Here is a 26440-nt window from a genome sequence, read left to right on the forward strand (position 1 = left end):
TTGGGCCACGACCACACTATACCACTGAGTCTTAGCCACCACCACACTATACCACTGATCCCCCACCACACTATGCTACTGAGCCACCACCACACTATACCACTGAGCCCCCACCATACTATACCACTGAGCGCCCACAACACTATACCACTGAGCCCCCATCACACTATACCACTGAGCCCCCATCACACTATACCACTGAGCCCCCACCACACTATACCACTGAGTCACCACCACACTATACCACTGAGCCACCACCACACTATACCACTGAGCCCCCACCACACTATACCACTGATCCCCCACCACACTATACCACTGAGTCTGAGCCACCACCACACTATACCACTGAGTCTGAGTCACCACCAAACTATACCACTGAGCCACCACCACACTATACCATTGAGTCTGAGTCACCACCACACTATACCATTGAGTACCACTGAGTCACCACCACACTATACCACTGAGTCTGAGTCACCACCACACTATACCACTGAGTCTGAGTCACCACCACACTATGCCACTGAGTCTAAGTCACCACCACAATATACCACTGATTCTGAGTCACCACCACACTATACCACTGAGCCCCCACCACACTATACCACTGATCCCCCACCACACTATACCACTGAGTCTGAGCCACCACCACACTATACCACTGAGTCTGAGTCACCACCACACTATACCACTGAGCCCCCACCACACTATACCACTGAGTCTGAGCCACCACCACACTATACCACTGAGTCTGTGTCACCACCACACTATACCACTGAGTCACCACCACACTATACCACTGATCCCCCACCACACTATGCCACTGAGCCACCACCACACTATGCCACTGAGCCCCCACCACACTATACCACTGAGTCTGAGCCACCACCACACTATACCACTGAGTCTGAGCCACCACCACACTATACCACTGAGTCTGAGCCACCACCACACTATACCACTGAGCCACCACCACACTATACCACTGATCCCCCACCACAATATACCACCACTGAGCCACCACCATACTATACCACTGATCCCCACAACACTATACCACTGATCCCCCACCACACTATACCACTGAGTCTGTGTCACCACCACACTATACCACTGAGTCACCACCACACTATACCACTGATCCCCCACCACACTATGCCACTGAGCCACCACCACACTATGCCACTGAGCCCCCACCATACTATACCACTGAGTCTTAGCCACCACCACACTATACCACTGAGCCCCCACCACACTATACCACTGAGTCTGAGCCACCACCACACTATACCACTGATCCCCCACCACACTATACCACTGAGCCACCACCACACTATACCACTGAGCCACCACCACACTATGCCACTGAGCCCCCACCACACTATACCACTGATCCCCCACCACACTATGCCACTGAGCCACCACCACACTATACCACTGAGTCTTAGCCACCACCACACTATACCACTGAGTCACCACCACACTATGCCACTGAGCCCCCACCACCACTATACCACTGAGCCCCCACCACACTATACCACTGAGTCTTAGCCACCACCACACTATACCACTGATCCCCCACCACACTATGCCACTGAGCCACCACCACACTATACCACTGAGCCCCCACCACACTATACCACTGAGCCCCCACCATACCACTATACCACTGAGACCCCACCACACTATACCACTGAGCCACCACCACACTATACCACTGAGCCACCACCACACTATACCACTGAGCCACCACCACACTATACCACTGAGCCCCCACCACCACTATACCACTGATCCCCCACCACACTATACCACTGAGTCTGAGCCACCACCACACTATACCACTGAGTCTGAGTCACCACCACACTATACCACTGAGCCCCCTGAGCCCCCACCACACTATACCACTGAGTCTGAGCCACCACCACACTATACCACTGAGTCTGTGTCACCACCACACTATACCACTGAGTCACCATCACACTATACCACTGATCCCCACCACACTATGCAACTGAGCCACCACCACACTATACCACTGAGCCCCCACCACACTATACCACTGATCCCCACCACACTATACCACTGAGCCACCACCACACTATACCACTGAGCCACCACCACACTATGCCACTGAGCCCCCACCACACTATACCACTGAGTCTGAGCCACCACCACACTATACCGCTGAGCCACCACCACACTATACCACTGAGCCACCACCACACTATACCACTGAGCCACCACCACACTATACCACTGAGTCTTAGCCACCACCACACTACACCACTGAGCCACCACCACACTATACCACTGAGCCCCCACCACACTATACCACTGAGCCCCCACCACACTATACCACTGAGACCCCACCACACTATACCACTGATCCCCACCACCACACTATACCACTGAGTCTGAGCCACCACCACACTATACCACTGAGTCTGAGTCACCACCACACTATACCACTGAGCCCCCACCACACTATACCACTGATCCCCCCACACTATACCACTGAGTCTGAGCCACCACCACACTATACCACTGAGTCTGTGTCACCACCACACTATACCACTGAGACCCCACCACACTATACCACTGAGCCACCACCACACTATACCACTGAGTCACCACCACACTATACCACTGAGCCACCACCACACTATGCCACTGAGAGCCCCCACCACACTATACCACTGAGTCTGAGCCACCACCACACTATACCACCCACCACCACACTATACCACTGAGCCACCACCACACTATACCACTGAGCCACCACCACACTATACCACTGAGTCTTAGCCACCACCACACTATAACACTGAGCCACCACCAATCTATACCACTGATCCCCCACCACACTACGCCACTGAGCCACCACCACACTATACCACTGAGCCCCCACCACACTATACCACTGAGACCCCACCACACTATACCACTGAGCCACCACCACACTATACCACTGAGTCACCACCACACTATTCCACTGAGCCCCAACCACACTATACCACTGAGCCACCACCACACTATACCACTGAGTCCACACTGAGCCCCACCCACACTATACCACTGAGCCCCCACCACACTATACCACTGAGTCTGAGCCACCACCACACTATACCACTGAGTCTGAGTCACCACCACACTATACCACTGAGCCCCCACCACACTATACCACTGATCCCCCACCACACTATACCACTGAGTCTGAGCCACCACCACACTATACCACTGAGTCTGAGTCACCACCACACTATACCACTGAGCCCCCACCACACTATACCACTGAGTCTGAGCCACCACCACACTATACCACTGAGTCTGTGTCACCACCACACTATGCCACTGAGCCACCACCACACTATGCCACTGAGCCCCCACCATACTATACCACTGAGTCTTAGCCACCACCACACTATACCACTGAGCCCCCACCACACTATACCACTGAGTCTGAGCCACCACCACACTATACCACTGATCCCCCACCACACTATACCACTGAGCCACCACCACACTATACCACTGAGCCACCACCACACTATGCCACTGAGCCCCCACCACACTATACCACTGAGTCTGAGCCACCACCACACTATACCGCTGAGCCACCACCACACTATACCACTGAGCCACCACCACACTATACCACTGAGCCACCACCACACTATACCACTGAGTCTTAGCCACCACCACACTATACCACTGAGCCACCACCACACTATACCACTGATCCCCCACCACACTACGCCACTGAGCCACCACCACCACACTATACCACTGAGCCCCCACCACACTATACCACTGAGCCCCCACCACACTATACCACTGAGACCCCACCACACTATACCACTGAGTCACCACCACACTATACCACTGAGCCCCCACCACACTATACCACTGATCCCCCACCACACTATACCACTGAGTCTGAGCCACCACCACACTATACCACTGAGTCTGAGTCACCACCACACTATACCACTGATCCCCCACCACACTATACCACTGAGTCTGAGCCACCACCACACTATACCGCTGAGCCACCACCACACTATACCACTGAGCCACCACCACACTATACCACTGAGTCTGAGCCACCACCACACTATACCACTGAGTCTGAGCCACCACCACACTATACCACTGAGTCTGAGCCACCACCACACTATACCACTGAGCCACCACCACACTATACCACTGATCCCCCACCACAATATACCACTGAGCCACCACCACACTATACCACTGATCCCCCACAACACTATACCACTGAGACCCCACCACACTATACCACTGAGCCACCACCACACTATACCACTGAGTCACCACCACACTATACCACTGAGCCCCAACCACACTATACCACTGAGCCCCCACCACACTATACCACTGATCCCCCACCACACTATACCACTGAGTCTGAGCCACCACCACACTATACCACTGAGTACCACTGAGTCTGAGTCACCACCACACTATACCACTGAGCCCCCACCACACTATACCACTGATCCCCCACCACACTATACCACTGAGTCTGAGCCACCACCACACTATACCACTGAGTCTGAGTCACCACCACACTATACCACTGAGCCCCCACCACACTATACCACTGAGTCTGAGCCACCACCACACTATACCACTGAGTCTGTGTCACCACCACACTATGCCACTGAGCCACCACCACACTATGCCACTGAGCCCCCACCATACTATACCACTGAGTCTTAGCCACCACCACACTATACCACTGAGCCCCCACCACACTATACCACTGAGTCTGAGCCACCACCACACTATACCACTGATCCCCCACCACACTATACCACTGAGCCACCACCACACTATACCACTGAGCCACCACCACACTATGCCACTGAGCCCCCACCACACTATACCACTGAGTCTGAGCCACCACCACACTATACCGCTGAGCCACCACCACACTATACCACTGAGCCACCACCACACTATACCACTGAGCCACCACCACACTATACCACTGAGTCTTAGCCACCACCACACTATACCACTGAGCCACCACCACACTATACCACTGATCCCCCCACCACACTACGCCACTGAGCCACCACCACACTATACCACTGAGCCCCCCACCACACTATACCACTGAGCCCCCACCACACTATACCACTGAGACCCCACCACACTATACCACTGAGTCACCACCACACTATACCACTGAGCCCCCACCACACTATACCACTGATCCCCCACCACACTATACCACTGAGTCTGAGCCACCACCACACTATACCACTGAGTCTGAGTCACCACCACACTATACCACTGATCCCCCACCACACTATACCACTGAGTCTGAGCCACCACCACACTATACCGCTGAGCCACCACCACACTATACCACTGAGCCACCACCACACTATACCACTGAGTCTGAGCCACCACCACACTATACCACTGAGTCTGAGCCACCACCACACTATACCACTGAGTCTGAGCCACCACCACACTATACCACTGAGCCACCACCACACTATACCACTGATCCCCCACCACAATATACCACTGAGCCACCACCACACTATACCACTGATCCCCCACAACACTATACCACTGATCCCCCACCACACTATACCACTGAGTCTGTGTCACCACCACACTACACCACTGAGTCACCACCACACTATACCACTGATCCCCCACCACACTATGCCACTGAGCCACCACCACACTATACCACTGATCCCCCACCACACTATACCACTGAGTCTGAGCCACCACCACACTATACCACTGAGTCTGAGTCACCACCACACTATACCACTGATCCCCCACCACACTATACCACTGAGTCTGAGCCACCACCACACTATACCGCTGAGCCACCACCACACTATACCACTGAGCCACCACCACACTATACCACTGAGTCTGAGCCACCACCACACTATACCACTGAGTCTGAGCCACCACCACACTATACCACTGAGTCTGAGCCACCACCACACTATACCACTGAGCCACCACCACACTATACCACTGATCCCCCACCACAATATACCACTGAGCCACCACCACACTATACCACTGATCCCCCACAACACTATACCACTGATCCCCCACCACACTATACCACTGAGTCTGTGTCACCACCACACTACACCACTGAGTCACCACCACACTATACCACTGATCCCCCACCACACTATGCCACTGAGCCACCACCACACTATGCCACTGAGCCCCCACCATACTATACCACTGAGTCTTAGCCACCACCACACTATACCACTGAGCCCCCACCACACTATACCACTGAGTCTGAGCCACCACCACACTATACCACTGATCCCCCACCACACTATACCACTGAGCCACCACCACACTATACCACTGAGCCACCACCACACTATGCCACTGAGCCCCCACCACACTATACCACTGATCCCCACCACACTATGCCACTGAGCCACCACCACACTATACCACTGAGTCTGAGTCACCACCACACTATACCACTGAGTCACCACCACACTATACCACTGAGTCTGAGCCACCACCACACTATACCACTGAGTCACCACCACACTATACCACTGAGCCACCACCACACTATACCACTGATCCCCCACCACACTATGCCACTGAGCCACCACACTATACCACTGAGTCTGAGTCACCACCACACTATACCACTGAGTCACCACCACACTATACCACTGAGTCTGAGCCACCACCACACTATACCACTGAGTCACCACCACACTCTACCACTGAGTCTGAGCCACGACCACACTATACCACTGAGTCTGAGCCACCACCACACTATACCACTGATCCCCCATGTTACGTTCCCCAGATTATGTGTTGTAGTTTGTGTATTTACATGTGTTTATTTCAGGAAATGGCTTCCTGAAATCCCTCAAGCAGCTGATTGGTCGACTCCAGGGCTAATTGGAGAGCTGACCCCGCCCCCTCGTCAAGACACAGCTGTCTCCAATTACCCATTCCTTCAGAAGCTATATAAAAGCCAGTGTTCTGTTCAGGAGATCTTCTTTTTGCTGGAGGTAGGGATTGCTGAGATTGATTGTGATAGAGGTTGATTTTGTTGGAAAGTGGTATGTTCTGTGAGTTTGTTGCTCAGATAGAGCTTATTTGACATCCTTTTGTTTCTTAGTTTGTTTGAAATTGTTTAATATTCTGTTTCATTTGTTCCCAGGGGGGAAGGGGAAGGCACCTAGGGAGTGCTTAGGCAAGAGGCCCGCGGGCATACATATACCCGTAGCATATTCGCTGTCTAGACATACTAGGTAAGACCTGGGTAAGACATACTAGGTAAGACATACTAGGTAAGACCTTCATAGAGGCGTGCGTAACATAATGGGGGCTCATCTGGGATTTTTCCATTAAACCCACCGGACCCTGCTGCTTGCGTTCCCTCTTCATAGAGGCGTGCGTAACATAATGGGGGCTCATCCGGGATCTTTCCATTAAACCCACCGGACCCTGCTGCTCTGAGCTCTCTCTGTGGTTAGTGATTGAGGTGTGATGGTAGGTTGTGAGTTTGGATGACTTGTTTAGTTAGTGTTCAGTAGACTGCATTGTAAAAGATGGCTGCCTCAGCCATCTCCAAGTTTTTTGAAGTGCCCTCTATTGATTGTTTGGTGAGGTTTCGTAAAGTAGACCTTGTAGCTATAGCTGACCATTATGGATTTGTATTCCCTGAGAAAGCCCTAAAGGCTGAGCTTTTGGTGCTAGTCAGGGAGGGTTTAGTGAGAGAACGGATTCTCTCATTGCAAGGAGAGGAGACGGGTAGACCTTCTGATGCCAAGTCGGAGGACAGGGCAGAGGAAGGGGTTCCTCGTACCCCCTTTACATTGCCCCGATTCGATCCTTTATCTTCTGCTTCGGGTCGTTCAGATGGGACTGCTAGGCTGAAGGTGAGGCTGGCTCGGTTAGAAATGGAGCAAAAAGATAAAGAGAGACAGATGAATTTTGAACTTGAAATTAGGAAAATAGAAGCTGACAAGGAGGTGAGGATCCGACAACTGGAGCTAGATGCTGGCTCCAGTGCGACTCCACAAGCTGCTCATCATCAAGCCCACTTCGATGTGAGTAAAAACATAGCTTTAGTCCCTCCATTCCGAGAGTCGGAAGTTGATTATTATTTCTCTGCGTTTGAGCGTGTGGCCGCTGCGCTGCATTGGCCACTCGAGGTTTGGCCGCTCCTGTTACAATGTAAATTGTCTGGGAAAGCCCAGGAAGTAGTAGCTGCTCTCTCCCTGGAAGACAGTTTACACTACGATACAGTTAAAACTACCGTGTTGCGGGCTTATGAGTTGGTGCCTGAAGCTTATAGACAGCGCTTCAGGAACCACAAGAAACCCTCTCACCGTACATTTGTTGAATTTGCTAGGGTCAAAGAGTCTCTGTTTAGTCGCTGGTGTTCAGCCAGCAAAGCTAACACCTTTGCTGATATTCGGGAGTTGATGCTGTTGGAGGACTTTAAAAGCAACCTCCCAGATAGACTTGTAGTTCATTTAAATGAACAGAAAGTGGTGACATTGGCCCAAGCAGCAGTGTTGGCAGATGAGTACGCTTTGACACACAAGACTGTCTTTGGTGCTCCATGTTTTGAAGGCCGGACGATTACGTCATCAGTTCCTCGTTCAGGTCGCTTTTCCTCTAACAACCCTAAGCCTTTTCAAGAAATCCGTGAATGTTATTACTGTCACCAAAAGGGTCACGTGATTGCGGACTGCCCAGTTTTGAAAAATAAACCGAAACGGTCCCAGTCACCGTCCCCAAAAATGAGAAGTTTGGGTTTAGTCAAGTCTTTGGCTCTTCCATTGGATCGAGTTGTTGATTCAGCATTTGAGAAACCGGATCCTGTCTATGCTCCGTTTATCTCTGCCGGTTATGTTTCCTTAACAGGAGAACCAACTGATCAAAAGCCTATCCAAATCCTACGTGACACCGGGGCGGCGCAGTCAGTAATCATTACTGATGCTTTACCCTGGTCTCCTGAAACGTATTGTGGCTCACATGTCATATTACAGGGGATAGAGACAAAAACCGTACCTGTACCATTACACTGGGTCCACTTAGTGTCAGACTTGGTATCAGGACGTTTCTGTGTTGGTGTAGTGTCTACACTGCCAGTATCAGGAGTAAAATTGCTACTAGGGAATGATATTGCTGGTGGTAATGTCACTCCTGTGTTAGAGGTAGTAGACAACCCAGAAATCAGAACTACAGATGAGAAATTGGTTCAAGCATTTCCACATGTTTTTCCTGCTTGTGTGTTAACGAGGGCACAATCTCGCAAGCTAGGAGATGTGGTGGATTTGGCTAGTTCTATTTTTGAGCATGTTGAGGTAGAAGACAATGCACTGAGTATTCCTTCTGCATTGCCGACAGTTTTTACCCCCGTAAAAACTAAGGCAGGGGAAAACGAAATTGCGCCCCAATTACATGACATTCTTTTGTCTGTCACCCCTGAGAAGGTGATTGAATGTCAAAAAGAAGACACCAGTCTTCGCAAGTGTTTTGCTTCGGTAATTTCCATTGAGGAAGCTAAAACTAGACAGACTGCCTACTTTATGGAAGCAGGAGTTTTGATGCGTAAATGGGCATCTCATGACACCATTAATGACTGGAGTGAAGTGTGTCAAGTGGTTGTTCCTACACCGTTCCGACAGCAGGTGCTGTCACTCGCCCATGACCAGGCGTGGTCTGGACACTTGGGGATCACAAAGACCTATAACCGGGTCCTTCGTCATTTCTTCTGGCCAGGTTTGAAGTCTGACGTGGTCCAATTTTGTAAAACATGTCACATATGTCAACTCACTGGGAAAGTGAATCAAACAGTTCCACGAGCGCCACTCTGCCCGATTCCTGTGGTAGGGGAACCGTTTGAAAGAGTGATAATTGATTGTGTAGGTCCATTGCCGAAAACCAGGTCAGGTAACCAGTTCCTACTAACAATAATGTGCAGTGCTACTCGATACCCAGAGGCTATTCCTCTCCGTACTATAACGGCTAAGACTGTGGTGAAGGCACTGGTGAAGTTCTTCTCTACGTTTGGACTCCCTAAAGTAATCCAAACTGATCAGGGATCCAACTTCATGTCTAAACTGTTTTCAAATGTGTTAAAGACATTGTGTATTTCCCATCAGGTCTCCAGTCCGTATCATCCAGAGAGTCAAGGGGCTCTAGAACGCTGGCATCAGACACTGAAGGCAATGCTACGCAAGTATTGTATGGATACCAGTACTGATTGGGATGAGGGGGTGCCCTTTGTCCTATTTGCTATAAGGGAAACGATACAAGAGTCCTTAGGGTTCAGCCCTGCTGACCTTGTGTTTGGACACACCCCACGGGGTCCGCTGAAAGTTTTGAAGGAGCATATCTTATCTCCTACACCCAGTAGTGCCCCTAAAAATGTGTTGGATTATGTCAGTAAGATGCGGGAGAGACTGCACGCCGCATGTGCGTTAGCCCAAAAGTCTCTCTCCTCGACTCAAACGCATGAAGTTGCATTATGACAAAAAGGCTGTTGGCCGTTCATTTGCACCAGGGGATCAAGTTTTAGTTTTGTTGCCAATCCCTGGCTCATCTCTGTCAGCACGTTTTTCTGGACCATATCTGGTGGAAAAGAAACTCAATGACACCAATTATGTGATAAAGACACCAGATCGAAGGCGTTCTTCCCGTGTGTGTCATGTTAACATGCTGAAAACATATTATGTGCGTGATTCTCCCGACAGCTCCTCAGGTAAGCCGGTCCAGCCCGCCGTCTCCAGTGTGGCTGCGGTGGTGCTGAAGCCTGGCTGGGACCTAGATGAGGATAAGGAGGACGGGTTGGAGTTACGCCATACATTACAGCAAGGTGAACGCCTATGTAATTCAGAGATGCTGAAGAAGTTACCCTCTCAAATGGAACATTTGGATAATGATCAAACTAAGGATCTTATCCTATTGATAAACAGTTTTCTCAGTGTGTTTCAGGACATTCCAAGTCGCACATCCATCTTGGAACATGACGTGGATGTGGGGAACGCTGTTCCTATACGTCAGCATCCGTACCGGGTTAATGCTAAGAAAAGAGAGGTAATGAAAAGTGAGGTAGCTTATTTATTACAGAATGACATGGCAAAACCCAGTAACAGCTCCTGGAGTTCTCCATGTATTCTTGTTCCTAAGCCTGACGGTACGTCCCGCTTATGTACGGACTATCGTCGCGTAAATGCAGTTACAAAGTCTGATTCTTTTCCTCTACCTCGCTTAGATGACTGTATTGATAGAATAGGCTCTGCTGCTTACGTTAGTAAGTTAGATTTGTTAAAAGGTTATTGGCAGGTGCCTCTGACCTCTCGAGCTTCTGACATATCGGCTTTTGTTACGCCAGATAACTTTGTACCATACACTGTGATGCCCTTTGGCATGTGTAATGCACCTGCTACTTTTCAGCGGCTAGTTAACATTGTGTTTGAAGATGTGCCAAATTGTACTGCGTACCTTGACGATGTGGTGATTCATTCGTCTACTTGGTCTGATCATCTCTCCACTTTGAAAAGTGTGTTTCAGCGGTTGGAGAAGGCTTCTTTAACCCTCAATTTGGCCAAGTGTGAGTTTGGGAAGGCTACAGTGACTTACTTAGGGAAACAAGTGGGACGAGGTCAAGTGCGCCCAGTAACTGGCAAAGTGGAAGCAATTGTTGCCTTTCCTGCTCCCACTACTCGCCGCCAGTTGCGCAGATTCCTAGGGATGGTAGGGTACTATCGTACATTCTGTAAGAATTTCTCGACGGTAGTAGCTCCCCTTTCATCTCTGCTTAGTCCCAAGGTACCATTCAAGTGGTCCAAGGACTGTAACTACGCTTTTGAGTCCGCTAAAGCGCAACTTTGTAGTGCCCCAGTGCTTGCCTCCCCCAACTTTGACAAACCTTTTAAGTTGGAGGTAGATGCTAGTATTATGGGGGTGGGTGCGGTTCTCTTACAGGAAGATGAAGACGGAGTGGATCGGCCCGTCAGTTTCTTCTCCCGTAAGTTCAACTCGTGTCAGTCAAGGTACTCTACAATCGAACAAGAGACGCTGGCTTTATTGCTTGCCTTACAGTTCTTTGAGGTATATGTGGGCTCCAGTGCCTTGCCTGTAGTGGTCTTCACAGACCATAATCCGTTGGTGTTCTTGAAACAAATGTACAACCAGAACCGCCGCCTTATGCGGTGGGCTCTGATTGTGCAAAGATATAATGTACAGATAGCTTATGTGAAGGGCTCGGCGAATGTGTTTGCTGACGCTCTATCACGGGTTTACTAACTGGGGATACGTTGGCATTTATTATTGCAAAACTAGGTTTGCAATTTTTGTGGTGGGCGTGTTACGTTCCCCAGATTATGTGTTGTAGTTTGTGTATTTACATGTGTTTATTTCAGGAAATGGCTTCCTGAAATCCCTCAAGCAGCTGATTGGTCGACTCCAGGGCTAATTGGAGAGCTGACCCCGCCCCCTCGTCAAGACACAGCTGTCTCCAATTACCCATTCCTTCAGAAGCTATATAAAAGCCAGTGTTCTGTTCAGGAGATCTTCTTTTTGCTGGAGGTAGGGATTGCTGAGATTGATTGTGATAGAGGTTGATTTTGTTGGAAAGTGGTATGTTCTGTGAGTTTGTTGCTCAGATAGAGCTTATTTGACATCCTTTTGTTTCTTAGTTTGTTTGAAATTGTTTAATATTCTGTTTCATTTGTTCCCAGGGGGGAAGGGGAAGGCACCTAGGGAGTGCTTAGGCAAGAGGCCCGCGGGCATACATATACCCGTAGCATATTCGCTGTCTAGACATACTAGGTAAGACCTGGGCGGACCACCCCTTGTATTTTGGTTAGGGCACCAGGTGGTGCTAAATTAGGTAAGTAGTGGGTAGGCAGGTAAGATAGGAGAGGGGGGCTTTGAGATTTACTTTCTTTGCTTTGGTTCCGTCCAGACCCTTTTCCCCATATTACCGTGTAAAGGAATAAAGTCCTTGTAAACGGTACCACATTTTGCCTGTTGTCATTCTCACTTGCACCTACAGTCCATACCTTTTTTGCTTCACTGAGAGTTTAGTTGTAGCAGGGTGTTGCGTTCCCTCTTCATAGAGGCGTGCGTAACACCCACCACACTATACCACTGAGCCACCACCACACTATACCACTGAGCCACCACCACACTATGCCACTGAGCCCCCACCACACTATACCACTGAGTCTGAGCCACCACCACACTATACCGCTGAGCCACCACCACACTATACCGCTGAGCCACCACCACACTATACCGCTGAGCCACCACCACACTATACCACTGAGTCTGAGCCACCACCACACTATACCACTGAGTCACCACCACACTATACCACTGATCCCCCACCACACTATACCACTGAGCCACCACCACACTATACCACTGAGCCACCACCACACTATACCACTGAGCCACCACCACACTATACCACTGAGTCTGAGCCACCACCACACTATACCACTGAGTCACCACCACACTCTACCACTGAGTCTGAGCCCCCACCACACTATACCACTGAGTCTGAGCCACCACCACACTATACCACTGATCCCCCACCACACTATACCACTGAGTCTGAGCCACCACCACACTATACCACTGAGCCACCACCACACTATACCACTGAGCCACCACCACACTCTACCACTGAGTCTGAGCCACCACCACACTCTACCACTGAGTCTGAGCCCCCACCCACTATACCACTGAGTCTGAGCCACCACCACACTATACCACTGATCCCCCACCACACTATACCACTGAGTCTGAGCCACCACCACACTATACCACTGAGCCACCACCACACTATACCACTGAGCCACCACCACACTCTACCACTGAGTCTGAGCCACCACCACCTCTACCACTGAGTCTGAGCCACGACCACACTATACCACTGAGTCTGAGCCACCACCACACTCTACCACTGAGTCTGAGCCCATCATATAGTCCAACTCTCTTTATTCTCGAAATCTAAAAACACAATTCTCTACTTTGTTTTTCACTACAATTTATAATTTCCGCACTTTTTCTCTTCTCTTTAATCGTCCCTTTCTCCATTCTTCCTTTCTACACTTCACTTTCTCCCTCGCTCTCAACCCTCCTCACTGTCCCTCTCTCTTCCTCCCTCTACCCCCCCCGTCACCTCAGTTAGACAGTGCTGTCTGTGGGGTGTAATTTACTGCCTCTCTCCACTGTTGTTTACATTATCGATTTTCTGTTTGTTTAGTTTCCCCATACATCACCTGAGTCAGGCACATATTACTGAAAAAGAGAGAGATGGGAATGAGAGGAGAAGTTTGGACATGATACACAGTTTACCATGCATGGATAATACAGTTCAGAGTGTGTGTGTGTGTGTGTGTGTACATCCTCTTTCATATTTGGTTGTCATGCTAGTCTGAACCCAAAAGAAAAGTGAAAGTCATGTGATCCTGTAACACCCACTCCTACTTTGCTTTTGTGTCATATTCCCCCTATTATCCTGGCGATTCAACCTGTTTTAGTGTCACTTCTATTTTCATCCCCCTGACACCTCCCCTCTGTCCTGGACACTGAATTCTTGCCTGAGAGTCACTGCGATTGCCTTTTATTAAAAACTTCCGTCCCTCCTCCACCTCTCTTTCTCTATCCTCTCATTCCCTTCCTTTCTCTTCACTCCCATCTGTCTTTTTCCTTTTTAACTCCCATTCCAGGCGACCCTCTGGGTGTCAGGCCTCAGTTCGTGCTCAGTGAAGCAGAAAGTGCACTAAATCCAGGCCCAGGCTTTGGCACAAAGAAAGGCCCCAGTTCTGTTCCTTAAAGCCCTGAGGGCCCCTCGGTTCCCTCTTGAGGAGAGGACTTATTGTAAACAACCATCCAACTGGAGACAGAGAGAGAGACAGAGGGACGGAGAGAGAGAGAGAGAGAGAGAGAGACAGGGGGACCGAGAGAGGGAGAGAAACGGGGACGGAGAGAGGGAGAGAGAGAAACAGGGGGACGGAGAGAGAGAAACATGGGGACGGAGAGAGGGAGAGAAAGGGGGAGAGAGGGAGAGAAACATGGGGACGGAGAGAGGGGGAGAGAAACAGGGGGACGGAGAGAGGGGAGAGAAACAGGGGGACGGAGAGAGGGGAGAGAAATGGGGGGACGGAGAGAGGGAGAGAAATGGGGACGGAGAGAGGGGAGAGAGAAACGGGGACGGAGAGAGGGAGAGAGAGAAACGGGGACGGAGAGAGAGAGAGAGAAACATGGGGACGGAGAGAGGGAGAAACATGGGGACGGAGAGAGGGAGAGAAACGGGGACGGAGAGAGGGAGAGAAACGGGGACGGAGAGAGGAGAGAAACATGGGGACGGAGAGAGAGAGAGAAACATGGGGACGGAGAGAGGGAGAGAAACATGGGGACGGAGAGAGGGAGAGAAACGGGGACGGAGAGAGAGAGAGAGAAACAGGGGGACAGAGAGAGAGAGAGAAACAGGGGACGGAGAGAGAGGGAGAGAGAAACAGGGGGACGGAGAGAGGGAGAGAAACGGGGACGGAGAGAGGGAGAGAGAGAAACAGGGGGACGGAGAGAGAGAGAAACGGGGACGGAGAGAGGGAGAGAGAGAAACAGGGGGACGGAGAGAGAGAGAGAAACAGGGGGACGGAGAGAGAGAGAGAGAAACATGGGGACGGAGAGAGAGGGAGAGAAACAGGGGGACGGAGAGAGAGAGAGAGAAACATGGGGACGGAGAGAGAAACAGGGGGACGGGAGAGAGGAGAGAGAGAGAAACAGGGGGACGGAGAGAGAGAGAAACAGGGGGACGGAGAGAGAGAGAGAGAAACATGGGGACGGAGAGAGGGAGAGAAACAGGGGGACGGAGAGAGAGAGAGAAACATGGGGACGGAGAGAGAAACAGGGGGACGGAGAGAGGGAGAAACATGGGGACGGAGAGAGGGAGAGAGAAACAGGGGGACGGAGAGAGAGAGAGAAACATGGGGATGGAGAGAGGGAGAGAAACAGGGGACAGGGGGAAACAGGGGGACGGAGAGAGGGAGAGAAACAGGGGGACGGAGAGAGGGAGAGAAACAGGGGGACGGAGAGAGGGAGAGAAACAGGGGGACGGAGAGAGGGAGAGAAACAGGGGGACGGAGAGAGGAGAGAAACAGGGGACGGAGAGAGGGAGAGAAACAGGGGGACGGAGAGAGGGAGAGAAACAGGGGGACGGAGAGAGGGAGAGAAACAGGGGGACGGAGAGAAACAGGGGGACGGAGAGAGGGAGAGAAACAGGGGACGGAGAGAGGGAGAGAAACAGGGGACGGAGAGAGAGAGAGAGAAACAGGGGACGGAGAGAGAGAGAGAAACAGGGGGACGGAGAGAGAGAGAGAAACAGGGGGACGGGAGAGAGAGAGAGAAACAGGGGGACGGAGAGAGAGAGAGAAACAGGGGGACGGAGAGAGGGAGAGAAACAGGGGGACGGAGAGAGAGAGAGAAACATGGGGACGGAGAGAGGGAGAGAAACAGGGGGACGGAGAGAGAGAGAAACAGGGGGACGGAGAGAGAGAGAGAGAAACAGGGGGACGAGAGAGAGAGAGAAACAGGGGGACGGAGAGAGGGAGAGAAACAGGGGGACGGAGAGAGAGAGAGAAACATGGGGACGGAGAGAGAGAGAGAAACAGGGGGACGGAGAGAGAGAGAAACAGGGGGACGGAGAGAGAGAGAGAGAAACAGGGGGACAGAGAGAGAGAGAGAAACAGGGGGACAGAGAGAGAGAGAGAAACAGGGGGACAGAGAGAGAGAGAGAAACAGGGGGACAGAGAGAGAGAGAGAAACAGGGGACAGAGAGAGAGAGAGAGAAACAGGGGGACAGAGAGAGAGAGAGAAACAGGGGGACAGAGAGAGAGAGAGAAACAGGGGGACAGAGAGAGCGAGAGAGAAACAGGGGGACAGAGAGAGAGAGAGAGAAACAGGGGGACGGAGAAAGAGGGGGAGAGAAAGAGAAACAGGGGGACGGAGAGAGGGAGAGAAACAGGGGGACGGAGAGAGGGAGAGAGAGAAACAGGGGGACGGAGAGAGAGAGAGAAACATGGGGACGGAGAGAGGGAGAGACAGGGGGACGGAGAGAGGGAGAGAAACAGGGGGAGGGAGAGAGAGAGAGAAACAGGGGGACGGAGAGAGGGAGAGAAACATGGGGACGGAGAGAGAGAGAGAAACATGGGGACGGAGAGAGAGAGAGAAACAGGGGGACGGAGAGAGAGAGAGAAACATGGGGACGGAGAGAGAGATAGAAACAGGGGACGGAGAGAGAGAGAGAGGGGGAGAGAGAGAAACAGGGGGACGGAGAGAGAGAGAGAAACAGGGGGACGGAGAGAGAGAGAGAAACAGGGGGACGGAGAGAGAGAGAGAGAAACAGGGGACGGAGAGAGGGGAGAGAAACAGGGGGACGGAGAGGGAGAGAAACAGGGGGACGGAGAGAGAGGGAGAGAAACAGGGGGACGGAGAGAGGGAGAGAAACATGGGGACGGAGAGAGGGAGAGAAACAGGGGGACGGAGAGAGAGAGAGAGAAACAGGGGGACGAGAGAGAGAGAGAGAGAAACAGGGGACAGAGAGAGAGAGAGAAACAGGGGGACAGAGAGAGAGAGAGAAACAGGGGGACGGAGAAAGAGGGAGAGAGAAACAGGGGGACGGAGAGAGGGAGAGAAACGGGGACGGAGGAGGGAGAGAGAGAAACAGGGGGACGGAGAGAGAGAGAGAAACATGGGGACGGAGAGAGGGAGAGACAGGGGGACCGAGAGAGGGAGAGAAACGGGGAGGGAGAGAGAGAGAAACATGGGGACGGAGAGAGAGAGAGAAACAGGGGGACGGAGAGAGAGAGAGAAACAGGGGGACGGAGAGAGAGAGAGAAACAGGGGGACGGAGAGAGAGAGAGAAACATGGGGACGGAGAGAGAGATAGAAACAGGGGGACGGAGAGAAACAGGGGACGGAGAGAGAGAGAGAGAGAGAGAGAAACAGGGGGACGGAGAGAGAGAGAGAGAAACAGGGGGACGGAGAGAGAGAGAGAGAAACAGGGGGACGGAGAGAGAGAGAGAGAAACAGGGGGACGGAGAGAGAGAGAGAGAAACAGGGGGACGGAGAGAGAGAGAGAGAAACAGGGGGACGGAGAGAGAGAGAGAGAAACAGGGGGACGGAGAGAGAGAGAGAGAAACAGGGGGACGGAGAGAGAGAGAGAGAAACAGGGGGACGGAGAGAGAGAGAGAGAAACAGGGGGACGGAGAGAGAGAGAAACAGGGGGACGGAGAGAGAAACGGGAGGGGAGAGAGAAACTGGGGGACGGAGAGAGGGAGAGAAACAGGGGGACGGAGAGAGAGGGAGAGAAACAGGGGGACGGAGAGAGACAGAGAGAAACAGTGGGACGGAGAGAGACAGAGAGAGAAACAGTGGGACGGAGAGAGACAGAGAGAAACAGTGGGACGGAGAGAGACAGAGAAAGAAAGGGGGACCGAGAGACACAGAGAGAGTAGCAGGGGACAGAGAGAGACAGGGGGACGGAGAGAGACAGAGAAAGAAAGGGGGACCGAGAGACACAGAGAGAGTAGCAGGGGGACAGAGAGAGACAGGGGGACGGAGAGAGACAGAGGAAGAAAGGGGGACCGAGAGACACAGAGAGAGTAGCAGGGGACAGAGAGAGACAGAGAGAAACAGTGGGACGGAGAGAGACAGAAAGAAAGGGGGACCGAGAGACACAGAGAGAGTAGCAGGGGACAGAGAGAGACAGGGGACGGAGAGACAGAAAGAGACAAACCGACAGAGAGAGAGAGAGAAACAGGGGGACGGAGAGGAACAAAATCACAATGATAAAAGGATCTGACATCATTTACCTAAACAGAGCTTCAAATAGTCTTCTACTCCCCTCTTTTTTTTCTCAGAACCACACCAGACCGCGTTATAAGCATTGAATGAATTAAGTGAATGTATTAACACCACCACCCAGTATGGAGCCTGCAGTACAAAGCAACACCTAGAGCAACAGATATGCTGTTAGCTAGATGAACCGCTATCACGAAGAAGAAAGAAGAATTAATGATCTATCTTACTTCATGATGCATCTTTTGTCCTACGCCCTGGCTCCTTAGCCAATACACAACTAACTATCAATATCATGATGCATCTTTAGTCCTACGCCCTGGCTCCTTAGTCAATACTCAACTAACTATCAATATCATGATGCATCTTTAGTCCTACGCCCTGGCTCCTTAGTCAATACTCAACTAACTATCAATATTATGATGCATCTTTAGTCCTACGCCCTGGCTCCTTAGTCAATACTCAACTAACTATCAATATTATGATGCATCTTTTGTCCTACGCCCTGGCTCCTTAATCAATACTCAACTAACTATCAATATCATGATGCATCTTTAGTCCTACGCCCTGGCTCCTTAGTCAATACTCAACTAACTATCAATATCATGATGCATCTTTAGTCCTACGCCCTGGCTCCTTAGTCAATACTCAACTAACTATCAATATCATGATGCATCTTTAGTCCTACGCCCTGGCTCCTTAGTCAATACTCAACTAACTATCAATATCATGATGCGTTTTTAGTCCTACGCCCTGGCTCCTTAATCAATACTCAACTAACTATCAATATCAATAACACAGGGAGATATAAAGAAGAGGAGAAGGGAGCGAAGGAAGGCTAAGGGGAACTGGGAGAATGAAAGCAGGTAAAGGAGATGTATAGATTAGAAAGAGAGGGGGAGAGTTGTTGAAAAGAGGGCGAGGGTGTTTGTTAGGTTTGTGGTGAAGATTTTAATTAGTAATAATTGGCCACTGAGGGAGGGATGGAGGGATAAGGTGAGAGAGGATAACTGGCAGTGATGACGAAACAATCCCTGTCTCTCTCCCCTCCTGTCTCTCTCCCCTCCTGTCTCTCTCTCCCTCCTCTCCCTGGTGTGTGTTGCTGACTCTCTGTGGTTTTGACACGGTAACAATGCAGTATCGGTACACAGGTGGACTCTGGGGCTGTGGTTGTCTGGTCTACCTGCCAAAGGTTCCCTACTCTAACAACAACAACAAACGCACACACGCCTGCACATACACACACTCCGCCTGACGCTCTTACGTCATTCTACCAGATTCTCTTTCTCTCCCCATTTCTCTCTCCATGTTTCTTAATTCTTCTCCTCTTCTCCACCAGTCTTCCAGGGCTGTTACACTGGAGTCTGGACAGTTAATGTTGGTTAACAGTCTGAGGCAGTTCAACTGTTAGGGGCTGTTAGTTAATGGATGGCTGTGTTTAGTATCTCTCTGTTGGTTGAACATGCTGTGCTCTGCAGGCTGTGTGCACTACACAGTGAGACACCCCAGCAGGCCTGTACCACAGGGACACTGACTGTGTCCCAAATGGCACCCTGTCCACTATATTGTGCACTACTTTGACCAGAGTTGTATGGGCTATGGTAGGGTGCCATTTGGGAAGCAATATAAGTGTGTTTCAACAGGCCTGTGATCATTGTCTGAACTGTCTGATGTCGCACAATGACAGATCATCTCTGTGGGCGAGAATGAAGTAGAACTGAGCTGTTGACAGGCTGAGACACTGTCCTAGTCACCACCAAACACAAACTCACACCATCTACACACACAGAATGATATAGTGAGAAAACGAGGCACTGTGACAACAGCTCATCTCATTTTAATTCCCTACAGTCATCAACCCTCCCACCCTCCATTTTCACTAACTCCTTCCTCCCACCCTGCATTTTCACTCACCCCTTCCTCCCACCCTCCATTTTCACTCACCCCTTCCTCCCACCCTCCATTTTCACTAACTCCTTCCTCCCACCCTGCATTTTCACTCACCCCTTCCTCCCACCCTCCATTTTCACTCACCCCTTCCTCCCACCCTCCATTTTCACTCACCCCTTCCTCCCACCCTCCATTTTCACTAACCCCTTCCTCCCACCCTGCATTTTCACTCACCCCTTCCTCCCACCCTGCATTTTCACCCTCCTCACCCCTTCCTCCCACCCTCCATAACTCCTTTCCCACTCACCCCTTCCTCCCACCCCTCCCACCCTCCTCCCACCCTCCATTTTCACTCACCCCTTCCTCCCACCCTCCATTTTCACTAACTCCTTCCTCCCACCCTCCTCTCATCTATTCCCTCTCTTTCTCCCCTCTCTGTCTATTGGTCTTCTCATGTACTCTTTCTCCCCTCTCTGTCTATTGGTCTTCTCATGTACTCTTTCTCCCCTCTCTGTCTATTGGTCTTCTCATGTACTCTTTCTCCCCTCTCTGTCTATTGGTCTTCTCATGTACTCTTTCTCCCCTCTCTGTCTATTGGTCTTCTCATGTACTCTTTCTCCCCTCTCTGTCTATTGGTCTTCTCATGTACTCTTTCTCCCCTCTCTGTCTATTGGTCTTCTCATGTACTCTTTCTCCCACTGTGAAGTTTAACTCAACAATGACAAAAAGCTGGTATCCAACAGTCTACCACCATGCTTTTAACACTCACACACACACATACACACATCCAACCAAGGACAACCACAAGCAGAGACAAAGACACACACAAACACACACACGCCTACACACATCCAAACAAGGACAACCACAAGCAGAGAGATAAAGACACACACAAACACAAATAACGGAGGACATCATAGCTAAGTGAATACATTAAAGAGTCCAAACAAGGAAACCACAAAACACAGTCAGACCAACCACATAATTACTACATCCATCCAACCAGGACAACGGGACAAGTTGGAGATAAAGGGGACACAAACACAAAGGGGAGGACATCATAGCTAAGTGAATACATTAAAGAGTGTATGAATCTCTAAACACAGTCAGACCAACCACATAATTACTGCATCCACACCAGGACAGAGAGGAAGGAGAGGAGGGGGAGGGGAGGGAGAGAGGGAAGGAGAGGGAAGGAGGGGAGGAAGAGAGAGGCGGAGGGAGGAGAGAGAGGAAGTGAGGGAAGGAGAGGGAAGAGAGGGGGAGGGAGGAGAGAGGGGGAGGGAGGAGAGAGGGGGAGGGAGAGAGAGAGGGGAGGGAAGAGAGAAGGGGAGGGATGAGAGAGGGGGAGGGAGGAGAGAGGGGGAGGGAAGAGAGAAGGGGAGGGATGAGAGGGGGAGGGATGAGAGAGGGGGAGGGAAGAGAGAGGGGGAGGGATGAGAGAGGTGGAGGGAAGGGGAGGGAGAGAGGGGAGGGATGAGAGATGGTGGAAGAGAGAGAGGGATGAGAGGGGAGGGAAGAGAGAGGGGAAGGGAGGAGAGGGAGGGGAAGGGAAGAGAGGGGGAGGGAGGCGAGAGGGGAAGGGAAGAGAGGGGGAGGGAGGAGAGAGGGGAAGGGATGAGAGAGGGGGAGGGAGGAGAGAGGGTGGGAGAGATTGAGGGTGGGAGGAGAGCGGGGGGGGAGAGAGAGAGAGAGGGAGGGAGGAGAACAGAGGAGAGAAAGGGAAAACAAGGAAGAAGGAAGTGAATGACGAAAGAGGGAGAGAAGGAGAGATGGAGGGTAGGGATGTATAATACCATATGCAGTGAATATGTTATAATTCACTCAGTGTGATATAACATGTATCAATTATCTTTGTTGGTTGGAATGATGTCCAAAGACATGGTGGTGTTATAATTCACTCTTTGTTTGTTACAGGTCGTACAGCCTCCAACATTTTATAAGACCACCCTGTGTGATAGAGATGTATAGGTGGGATATCATCACTGTGTGATAGAGATGTATAGAGATGTATAGGTGGGATATCATCGCTGTGATAGAGATGTATAGGTGAGATATGTGATAGAGATGTATAGGGGATATCATCACTGTGTGATAGAGATGTATAGAGATATCATGATAGAGATGTATAGGTGGGATATCATCTGTGCTGTGAGATGATAGGTGAGATGTATAGATGTATAGGTGGGATATCATCGCTGTGTGATAGAGATGATAGATATCATCGCTGTGATGATGTATAGGTGGGTTATCATTGCGGTGTGATAGAGATGTACAGTATAGCTGGGATATCATCTCCTCATGGACTCACACTTGGCAGGCAGGCCGTAGCCCCCTGTAATCTTAGCCTCTCCTGTCTCACACCCTTGAAGCTCAGCACATTCAGACCTCAGGAGGGGGCCGGCCGTGCGGTGGATTGCACCATCCACTGAGGAGAGAGGGAAGAGAGAGAAGAGAGGGAAGTGAGGATGAATATTTGTACAATTTGTATAAACTGTCAACAACAACAAATGTTAATGAGGTATGAAGTGAATTGACAATTGCCTGTGCATTGTTAATGTGAGAGGAGGGGTGAGAGATATAATTTACATGCATATAAAACACACACACACACACACACACACACACACACACACACACACACACACGCTCCCACACACGCTCCCACACACGCTCCCACACACGCTCCCACTGTGGAACCCTTCATATTGATGAGCAATATCAGTTGACGTTATCTAAATCGAGGGAAATTATTATTTGATTTGGGAGACACTTTATCTCCTTCCCATGATCATTGAACTAACAATCATTAGTGCACAGCACCCCTCACTCCAGCTCTAACAACTCCACAGCTCCATATGGGACTGGGAGTGGGGGGGGTGTGTGAGTTCAGTGTGTTGGGTTGGATCCTTCCTGGAACATCACTTATTATCACCCTGCCCTGCCACAGTGTCATACATTATCACCCTGCCCTGCCACTGTGTCATACATTATCACCCTGTCCTGCCACTGTGTCATACATTATCACCCTGCCCTGCCACTGTGTCATACATTATCACCCTGCCCTGCCACTGTGTCGTACATTATTGCCCTGCCCTGCCACTGTGTCATATATTATCACCATGCCCTGCCACTGTGTCATATATTATCACCATGCCCTGCCACTGTGTCATACATTATCACCATGCCCTGCCACTGTGTCATACATTATCACCATGTCCTGTGTCATACATTATCACCCCGCCCTGACACTGTGTGATACATTATCGTCCTACCCTGCCAATGTGTCATACATTATCACCCTGCACTGACACTGTGTCATACATTATTGCCATGTGACAAGGGGTGGAAGGCAGGGTACGATGGCTGACTGACTGTCTGAGAAAGAAACACACAGACCGACTGTCTAGGTCCCCTGGGGGATAGAGAAGCAGCATTTAGTTACAGTGCTGCTGTGTGAATAGAACTGGAGGTGACGCGCACCAGACAGCTAGTCACCCCCACCGACACACACTCTCACTCACTGAAATAGAGAACAAGTGTTATAACAAGACCAAGAGAGGAGAAAGGAGAGAGGGAGGGATGGAGGAGAGATGGGAGATGGAGGGAAAGAGCGATAGATGTATAAATAGTTTGATGGAAGAGACATACAGATATAGTTAGAGAATAGGAGAGAGAAAAAGGAGAGATGGGAGAGGAAGAAGATCATAGCAAGGTCGTTTTTAATTTCAGGTTCCTTATGTTTGACCTTGTATTTGACAGAGTTACGTGATGTGAGTGTGCGCGTGTGGTTTGTGTCTGTGGTGTGTGTGTGTCTGCGGTGTGTGTGTGTGTCACAACCTCCAGTGTAAGGATTTGTGGGGGTGTATGAAATATGCGTTCTCTATGATCCTGGCTTATATACCAGACAGCTCCAAATACCTGCCACTGCTCACAAACCTGCATTTATCAGACTACAGAGAACAGACACATGACTGTTTCAAGTCGCAGACCTACAAAGACAATGTGACGACACAAAAACAACAAAGATACAAAGACAATATCTCTCACAGCTCTAGAATGACTGTAGTCATTCAATGTGACAAGTGGGAATACTAACAAGTTCACTTAAAAGAAAATGAAAAAACAGAGATTTAAAAAAGAAAGTGATGAGAGAAATAAAGAAAACTCAGAGAGGGGCAGTCATTAAAGAGGGAGAATAAAGAGACATGAGAAATGAAAGGAGAGGAGAATGGTAGAGAGCATGACAGGAGAGATTTGAGGACAGAGATTTTAAAAAAGAAAGTGATGAGAGAAATAAAGAAAACTCAGAGAGGGGCAGTCATTAAAGAGAATAAAGAGACATGGGAAATGAAAGGAGAGGAGAATGGTAGAGAGCATGACAGGAGAGATTTGAGGACAGAGATTTAAAAAAGAAAGTGATGAGAGAAATAAAGAAAACTCAGAGAGGGGCAGTCATTAAAGAGGGAGAATAAAGAGACATGAGAAATGAAAGGAGAGGAGAATGGTAGAGAGCATGACAGGAGAGATTTGAGGACAGAGATTTAAAAAAGAAAGTGATGAGAGAAATAAAGAACTTAGAGAGGGGCAGTCATTAAAGAGGGAGAATAAAGAGACATGAGAAATGAAAGGAGAGGAGAATGGTAGAGAGCATGACAGGAGAGATTTGAGGACAGAGATTTAAAAAAGAAAGTGATGAGAGAAATAAAGAAAACTCAGAGAGGGGCAGTCATTAAAAGGGAGAATAAAGAGACATGAGAAATGAAAGAGAGGAGAATGGTAGAGAGCATGACAGGAGAGATTTGAGGACAGAGATTTTAAAAAAGAAAGTGATGAGAGAAATAAAGAAAACTCAGAGAGGGGCAGTCATTAAAGAGGGAGAATAAAGAGACATGAGAAATGAAAGGAGAGGAGAATGGTAGAGAGCATGACAGGAGAGATTTGAGGACAGAGATTTAAAAAAGAAAGTGATGAGAGAAATAAAGAACTTAGAGAGGGGCAGTCATTAAAGAGGGAGAATAAAGAGACATGAGAAATGAAAGGAGAGGAGAATGGTAGAGAGCATGACAGGAGAGATTTGAGGACAGAGATTTAAAAAAGAAAGTGATGAGAGAAATAAAGAAAACTCAGAGAGGGGCAGTCATTAAAGAGAATAAAGAGAAAAGAGAGGAATGTGAGAAACAAGAGGAGGGTTGAAGAAGAATAGGATTAAGTAGAAGAAACAACAGGTGATGAGAGGAAACAAGGGAAAAGAGGAGGTGCAGGAGGAGCAGAAGAGACGAGGGGTGCAGGAGGAGCAGAAGAGAGGAGGGGTGCAGGAGGAGCAGAAGAGAGGAGGGGTGCAGGAGGAGCAGAAGACAAGAGGGGTGCAGGAGGAGCAGAAGACAAGAGGGGTGCAGGAGGAGCAGAAGAGAGGAGGGGTGCAGGAGGAGAAAGAGAGAAGAGGGGTGCAGGAGGAGCAAAAGAGAGGAGGGGTGCAGGAGGAGCAGAAGAGAGGAGGGGTGCAGGAGGAGCAGAAGACAAGAGGGGTGCAGGATGAGCAGAAGAGAGGAGGGGTGCAGGAGGATCGGAAGAGAGGAGGGGTGCAGGTGGAACAGAAGAGGGGTGCAGGAGGAGCAGAAGAGAGGAGGGGTGCAGGAGGAGCAGAAGAGAAGAG

The 26440-nt window shown here is 50.2% G+C and overlaps 1 protein-coding gene across 2 annotated transcripts in view; it reads right to left on the reverse strand.

Moving 5' to 3' along the window:
* The window catches only part of macrod1 (mono-ADP ribosylhydrolase 1), a 153057-nt gene that overhangs the window by 59052 nt on the left and 67565 nt on the right, over positions 1 to 26440 (reverse strand). For both annotated transcript variants that reach the window (XM_042303288.1, XM_042303289.1), the window contains exon 5: positions 23096 to 23212. In XM_042303288.1, the coding sequence (XP_042159222.1) occupies positions 23096 to 23212 (117 nt within the window). The remainder of the gene's footprint in view (positions 1 to 23095; positions 23213 to 26440) is intronic.

This window comes from Oncorhynchus tshawytscha, linkage group LG21 (assembly GCF_018296145.1).
Source record: "Oncorhynchus tshawytscha isolate Ot180627B linkage group LG21, Otsh_v2.0, whole genome shotgun sequence".
Classification (NCBI taxonomy): Eukaryota; Metazoa; Chordata; class Actinopteri; order Salmoniformes; family Salmonidae; genus Oncorhynchus; species Oncorhynchus tshawytscha.